This window comes from Cyprinus carpio, chromosome B21 (assembly GCF_018340385.1).
Source record: "Cyprinus carpio isolate SPL01 chromosome B21, ASM1834038v1, whole genome shotgun sequence".
Classification (NCBI taxonomy): domain Eukaryota; kingdom Metazoa; phylum Chordata; class Actinopteri; order Cypriniformes; family Cyprinidae; genus Cyprinus; species Cyprinus carpio.
In genome coordinates, this window is record NC_056617.1 from 19,394,720 (window position 1) to 19,405,211 (window position 10,492).

Here is a 10,492-nt window from a genome sequence, read left to right on the forward strand (position 1 = left end):
TATTATTATTTTGATCAAATAAAAGCAGCCTTGATGAGCAAAAGAGACTTAAAAAAAATAATAATAAAAATAAAAAAACTAAATTTTTACTTATCCTAAACTTTTGAATGGCATACATATAGAATTTATTATTATTATCTTTATTTAATAAATTGAATTGGACTATATTTGGGTAAAGAAAAAGAACTCATAAGGTTCATCTATATAGACTTATATAACGTCTTTCTTTCTTTCGGTTCTGTGGTGAAATATGACTGGGCCATGTTCTTGACAGGCTTGAAGTTTAGCTCCACATAAAATATCTGTGTGGAACATTCCTCTGGTGTTTGGCTGTCAGTGAAGTCACGTAGTGAATGAGGTGGGGGTGTTTTCCCATGAATCCTCTGCCGTCTGTGGGCCGTGACATTCTGAGCATTCTTTGGTTGGCGGGAGACTTCATATGTGACCCTGGACCACAAAACCAGTCACAAGGGTCTTTTTTTTTAAATTGAGATTAATACATCATGAATAAATAATCTCTCCATTGATGTGTGGTTTGTTAGGAGGACAATATTTGTCAGAGATACAGTTATTTGAAAATCTGGAATCTGAGGGTGCAAAAAAATCTAAATATTGAGAAAATCATCTTTAAAGTTGTTCAAATGAAGTTCTTAGCAATGCATATTACTAATCAAAAATTGAGTTTTGATATATTTACGGTAGGAAATTTACAAAATATCTTCATGGAACATGATCTTTACTTAATATCCTGATGATTTTTGCCATAAAAGAAAAATCAATAATTTTGACCCATACAATGTATTGTTGTCTATTGCTACAAATATACCCCAGAGACTTAAGACTGCTTTTGTGCTGCAGGGACTTAAAGGGACAGTCACCCAAAAATGAGAATTCTGTCATCATTTACTCACCGTGCTGTCGTTCCAAATCTGTACGACACAAAAGAATTAACTAAACCACACTGACTTCGATTGTATAGACATTTAAAAAAAAATGTTTGACAGAAGAAAGAATGTCATGCAGTTTTGGGATTACAGGTTATTGTGTAACAGGTCCTGAATGATTCCTCACATGTGTTTGTTCACTGACACACGCAGGCGTCAGGAGCTGCGAGATCTGCGTCTGCTGCAGAAAGAGCAGCATCGCGCTCAGGCTTTGCTCACTCTGAAGCTGAAAGAGCAGTGGGAGCAGATGCAGCGCAGGTTCGACCAGGAGATGAACGTGAGTCACTCAAAACTCAAATCACTTTCCCATCAAGGCTAGACACCACCCTCAGGCCATCCAAGATCAGGATGAGTTTGTTTCTTCATCAGATTTGGAGAAATGTGTCATTGCATCTCACCAGTGGATGCTCTGCGGTGAATGGGTGCCGTCAGAATGAGAGTCTAAACAGCTGATAAAAACATCACAGTAATAATCCACAGCACTCCAGTCCATCAGTGAACATCTTCAATACATCAAGATGTTTTTAACTCAAATATGAGTCCATAATCCATAATAACACTTCCTCCAGTGAAAAAGTGTTCTGGTGTGAATCAGGAGAGAAATCTGCACAGATCAAGCAGCGTTTAAACAGCTCGAAACAAATATGTGGAGATATATATAACAGGAGATGCACTTTATTAACTTTAACTGTAGCGTTATTATGGATTATGAACTCGTAATTTGGTTTGAAGTTAAAAACGTATTAATGCTGGATTTGTTTCAGCTTTTGTCTTCTCTAGATGTGAACTGATGGACTGAAGTGATTACTTGTGGATTACTGTGATGTTTTTATCAGCTGTTTGGAGTTTCATTCTGACGGCACCCATTCACTATAAATTGTATTATACACTATAAATATTAAATGTCATCTAAATCGGGTGAATGTTTTATTAATATACATAGACGGCAACAGAACTGGACAGTTTGTGTATGTACAGTAAGTACTTTTGGCTCAGTGCATAAGAAAAAATGTATTAGAATTGAAATCTAAACAACAGATGTGTATTTTTGGATGTTTTCTTTCCACTAGTCTAAAAGAAGACATGTTGTGGTTGCACATAAAATTTCCAGTTTGGGAAAAAAGTAAAAGCACTGGTCTGTAGTGTCTGGCCTTAATATAAGAAGTTGGGATGGGTTAATAATAAAGAGTGTGCTTTCGTGGACATTATTTCTGGGAGAAGAGAAAATATTAAAATATTCCTATTATGTGACCCTGGAGCACAAAACTGGTCATGAGGGTCAGTTTTTCAAAATAGAGATTTATGCATCATCTGAAAGCTGAATAAATAATCTCTCCATTGATGTATGGTTTGTTAGGAGGACAATATTTGTCTGAGATACAACTATTTGAAAATCTGGAATCTGAGGGAGCAAAAAAATCTAAATACTGAGAAAATCATATTTAAAGTTGTTCAAATGAAGTTCTTAGCAATGCATATTACTAATCAAAAATTAAGTTTTGATATATTTACAGTAGGAAGTTTACAAGGAGCTTGATTTTTGGCATAAAAGAAAAATAGATAATTTTGACCCATACAATGTATTTTTGTCTATTGCTACAAATATACCCCAGAGACTTAAGACTGCTTTTGTGCTGCAGGGACACATATTACACACTTACATAAAATGTTAATATATCGGTGACAGGCCAAGAAGAAATACTACGACACCGAGCTGGAGACGCTGGAGAAACAGCAGAAACAGACCATCGAGAGAATGGAGACGGAGCACACGGTACGACTGCGAGACGAGGGCAAACGCATCCGCGCCGAGCAAGAGAAAGCCCACAGCAAGTTCCAGGACCAGATGAAACACCGCAAGAAAGAGGTCAGACTACGAGTTACACCAGCTCTGAAAACTACACTTCACAGTCATTTCACTGACATCTCAAACTTTGCTTGACAAAACTGACAACAATAAATTAATGCTTTACGAATGCAATTTATTACCAGGGTGTAACTATTAAGTAAATTGCAAAATTTGCAAACGATAACAAAATCAGACGAAAATGAGAATTTTTTTAAGCATCGTTCATGATAATATGACAGGAAAAATATTAAATGTGAGATACTATCAGTGCACTGACTGTTTTTTAAGAAGAGTAAACATCTAGAAGCAATATGTTTGATTTTGAGAAAAAATAAAAAACAATATCTTATGACTATGTATTGACTAGATTTATAGGAATTTTATCAATCAGATTGAAGCATTCACAGCCCTGTAGTATGAATTTTAATAAAGGACAAACTATGACCAGGTTTTGTGCAAAGAAGGGACACCGACATCTCACATAATATGTCACCGTCCCACCTGTGGGACGCTTGGCGCTCTTTTTTTGTTGTTGTCCTTTTTCTCTATAAAATCGTTTAGTAATTATCATAAATTATATATCATTTGAAAGCTTAGAAGCCCAAAATTCATCCTGTGAAAACCATTTTGAAATCGGACATTGCGTTACCATGGAAATGGTACTTTAAAATCTTATGGCGGTCTCCTCCCCCTTAGTGGGCGGAGTCAAGTGTCATATTACAAAATGAATCAAAAACTTTAGAATCAAAACTTTTTATAATCTTGGCAACAAACATATCACTGGAAAGCTCTGAGTCTCAGGATTCCATATTTGGTGGTTATTCTGAGTATTGAAGTAAAATTGACAGAGAAATCTAGGGAAAAATTCATTAAACAAAATTCAAAGTAGTTTTGATGGCTCCCAGTGGCTGTTTGTGGTATGACGCCCTAAATAAAATCTCACAGGAACCTCAGTTTTTTTCATATCAACTTCAAATTTGGAACATAACTTACTTAGACACAAGGCTTTAATTTTATACCAATTTTAGAGTAAAACCTGTTATGTTAAATATTTATAATAAATAAAATAAAATAAAATGAATATAGCGCATTTTATTTACAGTACATTTAAACTTCTATAACTTTTTGATACTATAATTTTTTGAAAAAATTCCACTTTTGCCAAAATCGTCTTTAAAAAGAGACCAATCTTAGGTCGATATTCCAAAGTGTTCATAAAATACAACAATTTAAGTTTGGATAGTGCACTTTAATGCCTATTTTAAAAAATGGGGGGTGACAGTTAAGGGGTTAAATGAATGCAAAACTCAACATTAAAATGCATCTCATCAAAAGATCGAAAAGTCTTTATTCTAACCGACACGCTTGATCGATTATCTAATGCAATACCATTTGTGACATTTTTAAATCATAAAACACTTGGGGTCATTGTAGTGAACATAGAACTGTGCTCAATTTGAAACATATTTATGTTTATTTCGTCTCAGGTCAAACAAGAAGTGGAGAAGCTGCCCAGGAGTCAGAGGAAAGACAGCCTGAAGGTCAAAATGAACAACTTCCAGCAGCTGAAATCAGACGAGGTCAGTTAAAGACATGAAGCTGTGTGTACAACCGTGCGTGTCGTTTCTGTTCCTGACTCTTCTCTGCGCAGGAGGAGAAGTTCCTGGCAGATCAGAGGGATTTTCTGGACTCGACTCTGAAGAGCATCATCGCTCAGAACAAGCGGGAAATCTCCGAGACGGAGCGCCAGTGTCTCATCAAGAAACAGAATCTGCTCCGAGGTATAAATGCACTCAGACCACAGCATCCGTACCAAATCAGGTTTTACATAGACTGTGTGATTACAAGCCGAGTGCTGCTGTCGTGTTTCAGAGCGAGAGGCCACTGTCTGGGAGCTGGAGGAGAAGAGCCTGCACGAGAGACACCAGCTCCTCAAACAGCAGCTGAAGGACCAGTACTTCCTGCAGAGACACCAGCTCCTCAAGAAACACGAGAAGGTCTGGAAGCATCCCTCATTCTTACTCCTTTCCACACAAATGCTGCCGGTGCCAGTCTGAGAGATCATGCAGATGACAAAGAAATTAAAAATTGTGTTGTCCAAGCATGCATAGCTCGTGTAAAGTAATATAAATGATTAATTTAATAGTAATTTCTAAACATTTTTTTTAGATGCTCTGCTCAGAATTATTTATTGACTGAATTTGTTAGCGTTATATATTCATATTTGATTTGTGAATATATTCGTTTCAATGACTCGTTTAAACTAGTCTGAAAGATTAGTTTTTATTCATTCATAATTATATAATAAATACTTTTACATGTGCACTTAAAAAGTTTAGTGTAAATATTGATCTTGTGTACAGCAATGTTATTATTGTTTGCTAAAACAGAATTAAAACACTTAACATTATGTTAATTGGAATAAAGCTGAAATAAAATATATGAAAACATCATTTAAGTTGGAGCGCTAAAATTGCAACTGGGGAAAAAACAAACAGTTAAAAAATAATAATAAAATAATAATAAAAAACAATTTAATTTAATATAAAAACATAATATTCAACATATTAATAACTAAATAGTATATACCTTGACAAACAATTGAAATAAGTTTGTTGAGGCACTAAAATGACTAACAGGAAATGAATTAATTAAAAATTTAACCTGAAAAATAAAAAAATAAAAATAAATTAAAACCTAAACCAACAAAATGGTTTAAAAATCCTGACACAAGAACATAACAACATTACTAAAATGTAAACAAATTCATTATATGAATGAAAACTGTAATGGCATATAAATACTACTCGAATAACTAAAATATCTGGTGTAGATTTAAAAGAGTTGTTTATTTTTATTTGAACTTGTTCACAAATCTGTCTGAATGACCAGATGTTAACTTAAAGGAGATCATGCTTATTTTTAGTTGCCGCCCCCAAACTCTGGAAAGCACTGCCTAAGCATTTAAGATCTGCTCAGACCATTTCAGTTTTTAAAGCCTTGTTAAAGAGGTGATTTATTATCACTCGATTTTTATCAGTTATAGAGTTTGATGTTTAAATTGTGAATGCACTGTCTGTCCTTTTCATCATTCTAAGCAACTGTGGTTGTATAAATGTGCTTTAAAATTAAACGAACTCATCTGAACACATCTATGGTAAGAACGGGTCAGGCTGGTCCGTGTGTGACCCGTGTCTGTGTGTGCTGTCACAGGAGCAGGAGCAGATGCAGTGCTACAACCAGCGTATGATCGAGCTGCTCAAGGCCCGACAGCAGCAGGAGAAGAACAGGCTGCCCAAGATCCAGCGCAGCGAGGCCAAAACACGCATGGCCATGTTCAAGAAGAGCCTGAGGATCCACTCCAGCGGAAGCTCCGCAGAAGACCGCGAGAAGACCAAGCAGGTAAAGCAGGTCTCCGGCGGCCCGTACAGTGTGTGTCCTCCTGTCAGAGACCCTCATCTCTCTCTCTCTCTGTTCAGTTCTCCAGGCTGGAGGAGAAGAGGCAGAAGGCCGAGCGCTTGCACCAGCAGCAGAAACACGAGAACCAGATGAGGGAGAAGATCAACGAGTGCGAGGGAAACGTCAGAGAGCTGCAGCAGCTGCAGGTGAAATATACTCTTCATGCTGGTCTTTCTAATAGATGTCACACTCCAAGTATCTTGGAGAGGTGAGGTGTCCAAGTCGCAGCATCTAGCTACTGGGGTGCCTCAGGGCTCAGTTCTTGGACCACTTCTCTTCTCTGTCTACATGGCATCATTAGGTTCTGTCTTTTCATATCACTGCTATGCTGATGACACTCAACTCTACCTCTGAAGTGATACGTTAGATACATGATGCAGAGGTTTTTTTTTTTGGTTTTTTTTTTCATGAAGAAAAAATATTTTTAAATATATGCATTTTAATTTTTAAATAGATTGATCTAGTAAAGTACACACCAATGAGTCGCTCCAATCCAAAAGCTCAAATCTTTTTGGCTGGAATTTTTTTTATATTAAATATTTACAGTAGAGGTCAAAAGTTTGGAAACATTACTATTTTTAATGTTTTTGAAAGAAGTCTCTTCTGCTCATCAAGCCTGCATTTATTTGCTCAAAAATACAGAAAAAACAGTAATATTGTGATATATTATTACAACTTAAAATAATAGTTTTCTATTTGAATATACTTTAAAAAAAAATTTATTCCTGTGATGCAAAGCTGAATTTTCAGCATCATTACTCCAGCCTTCAGTGTCACATGTAACATCCAGTCTATCACATGATCATTTAGAAATCATTCTAATATTCTGATTTATTATGAGTGTTGGAAACAGTTCTGCTGTCTAATATATTTGATGAATAAAAGGTTAAAAAGAACTGCATTTATTCAAAATAAAAAAATAATTTCTAATAATATATTTTCTTTACTATCACTTTTTATCAATTTAACACATCCTTGCTGAATAAAAGTATTGATTTTATTTAAAAAAAGAAAGAAAAAAAATTACTGACCCCAAATTACTCAACAGTATATTATATTTTTATTACAAAATATTTATATTTTAAAAACATTTTTTCATTTATTCATCAAAGTATCCTAAAAAAGTATCACATGTTCTGAAAAAATATTAAGCAGCAGAACTGTTTCCAACTTTGATAATGAATCATCATATTAGAATGATTTCTAAAGGATCATGTGATAATGATCCTAAAAATTCAGCTTTGCATCACAGAAATAAATGATAATTTAAAGTATAATAAATTTAAAAACAATTATTTTAAATTGTAATAGCCTAATATATCACAATATTAAAAAAAAAAAATCTGTATTTTTGATCAAATAAATGCAGGCTTGATGAGCAGAAGAAACTTCTTTCAAAAACATTAAAAATAGTAATGTTTCCAAACTTTTGACCTGTACTGTATTTTCTAAAACATGTTTTACTCTAAACCTGCTAGAAATCTAAAGATTTGTGTTTCAAATTTGAGGTTGATATCACAAAAAAATGAGCTTTCATTAAGATTTTGTTTGGCTGCAGTTCCGAAATTTGTTTGCTATTTGCTTCCAGTGTTTACAAATGATGATACAGTATATCTTTAGAAAGTGAACAGCACATAACAGGCACACACCATTATAAACATAAATATCTATCAGTACAATATACATCACGCAACTGAACATGCATCATTTTCAAATCCGTCTAATTCCTAATTCACTTTCAAATTCAGAAACCTCTGTCAAACAAAGAAAAAGCTGTGTGTGTATTAGTGTGTCCGCAGCCTGATCTGTGTGATTGTCTCCTGCAGAATGAGAAGTGTCACCTGCTGATAGAAAACGAGACGCAGCGTCTGAAGTCTCTGGACGAGCAGCACAACCAGCAGCTGAAGGAGTGGAGGGAACGCCTCAAGCCAAGGAAGAAGGTCTGCGCTTCATTTACATTTATGCATTTAGCAGACACTTTTATCCAAAGCAACTTACAGTGCATTCAGGCTATGCATTTTATTTATTTATGTTTTTTTAATCAGTATGTGTTATCAAAAACAGTATCAAAAAAAGTTATGTTGTCAAATATTACAATTTCAAACACCGATTTTTAATTTTAATATCAGGCCTGTCAGATTTTTGCAGTTATTTGAGATATCCATAATAATTGTACAGTTTGCATTTGTGTAAATGTTGCTGTTGTGTCTCATTTGCCCGGAGGGGAGTCAGATTTCAGCATCACATCAGTCAGTTATTGCTGTTAATTACATAAGGAAAGATTACATGAAAAATATATATATTCAAATTAATTACATTTCATTTAAAAAAAAACAAATGTATTTGACTGACTAATTGCATTGAACAAAACAGACAATTCTTGAATCGTCAACACAAAATTCATGATCATGACAGGTTTATTTAATATCTCTTAGACTGTAATTTATTGCTTATATATATATATATATATATATATATATATATATATATTTTTTATTCCAATTTATTCTCATTAGATTTTCTTATTTTAATTTATAGTAATTTTACTCACAATATTAAATCGCTGCATTTTTTATTACAATATAAAGGCATATATAAAGGCATTAAAGCAGTGCATTACCCTGTACAATGATTACTGTTTAAATCACATGGTTTTGACAGTAACGAGAGGGAACATGTTATTGGCTGATGTGAACAACCTCAAATGCCAGGTGCTTGTGGAGCTGAAGTCTGACGAGTTGTTGTTGTTTCCTCTCTCTCAGGTTCTGGAGGAAGAACTGAACCTGAGGAAGAAAGAGCAGGAGCTTTTCTTCAAGATGAGTGAAGATTCCCAGTGTCAGAACGTCGGCTCACCGAACAGACTCACAAAGTTCGTCCCGTACGTCGATTCGTCCACCACATGAGCCAAGCACGAGAAACTTAAATCACATCACGCTGAAGCCAAAGAAACACACAGATACTGACAAACCCTTCATTCATTTAATAACAGAGATGAAAGTGTCTTGATGCATTCACTCAAACGCAGGGATTTTATACTGGTGAGTAAGAAACGATGAACCCGCTCGCTCGCCTTAGTTTATTAAAAAGCTACTGTTATCATTTTATCTTCAAGCTAGCAAAAAATGCATTGCCAAATATATTGCACAAACCTCGCATATTCTTATATATTTGTATTTCTTCTATGCTCATTTAATATATATATTGCAACTTATCACTTTTCTTTTATAACCAGTTTCCTTGTACAAATGTTTAAATGCTGATTTTATTTTTTTGAACTGCTGCACAAGTTTTCTTTACTAAAGTGAAAAAGTGTTGATTTTAATTGGTACATTAAGTTATTTTACCGAATGTTTTTGTCGTTTTATGTTATAGACAGCAACTCATTTGCCACTTTTATTATTCTGCAATGTTCACCAAAATGTGAGTTATTGACTGTCAGTGGCACATTTACTGTAAATGCATCACACTGGACGAGACGAGAGCGATGAGACCCACGGAGCCAAAGTTCACAGCTTCAGAAATGTTTTCATGAGTTCATTGCTGATCATTTGTTATATGTTGCTGTCTAAAGCACTGTCAACTAACCAAAGTGCAATATGTTGCTGCGTTCCGATTTTATACGTGTTATTTTACAACAACTTCCATTCTTTAGCCATTTTAAGGATTTATATTTACAAAGCCAATACCTGAATCTTGAAGGTACGAGGATTTTACATATTTTTTTTTTCTTTTCTTTTTTTTACTGTCTGTGGAACTCAATGTTTATTGTCGCTTTCTGAGTCTTTAACTCTGTGTAACCAAAGTGTGGATGATGTATGAAAAGTGTTGTCCTACCAGAGTATCTATAATAAATGAGATCTTTATTATTCATCCTTACAGTTCTTTTGGTTTTGATCACTTTCTTTGAGGAATTAGCATTAGAATTAACTTTTTATGAAACAGCTGTTTTAGTTAAAAAAAAAAAAAAAAAGCAAAATTCTGTCTTTTGCTCACCCTCATGTTGAGCCAAACCTGTATTTCTTCTGCTGAACAATAAAAAAATAAAAAAAAATAAAAGAAATGTTTTAAAGCAGCAGCTGACGGCAGCCATTGACTTCCATAGTATTTTTCCACTGGAAAGTCAATGGCTACCGTCAACATTCTTTAAAATATCTTGTTTAACAGAACAAACATCATACAGGTTTCAGGTGAATTAATGATGACAGAATTTACATTTATTGTTGTACTTTTAATTTTATAA

The 10,492-nt window shown here is 34.4% G+C and overlaps 1 protein-coding gene across 1 annotated transcript in view; it reads left to right on the plus strand.

Annotated features, from left to right (window-relative positions):
- LOC109088307 (serine/threonine-protein kinase 10-like) overlaps positions 1-10,130 on the plus strand; it is a 49,677-nt gene extending 39,547 nt beyond the window's left edge. Inside the window, exons 11-19 of the mRNA XM_042747514.1 lie at positions 1,098-1,221; positions 2,632-2,811; positions 4,281-4,373; positions 4,445-4,574; positions 4,666-4,790; positions 6,007-6,195; positions 6,273-6,398; positions 8,079-8,192; positions 9,015-10,130. Of these exons, the coding sequence (XP_042603448.1) occupies positions 1,098-1,221; positions 2,632-2,811; positions 4,281-4,373; positions 4,445-4,574; positions 4,666-4,790; positions 6,007-6,195; positions 6,273-6,398; positions 8,079-8,192; positions 9,015-9,155 (1,222 nt within the window). The 3' untranslated portion in view covers positions 9,156-10,130. The remainder of the gene's footprint in view (positions 1-1,097; positions 1,222-2,631; positions 2,812-4,280; positions 4,374-4,444; positions 4,575-4,665; positions 4,791-6,006; positions 6,196-6,272; positions 6,399-8,078; positions 8,193-9,014) is intronic.
- Positions 10,131-10,492: the final 362 nt, after the last annotated feature.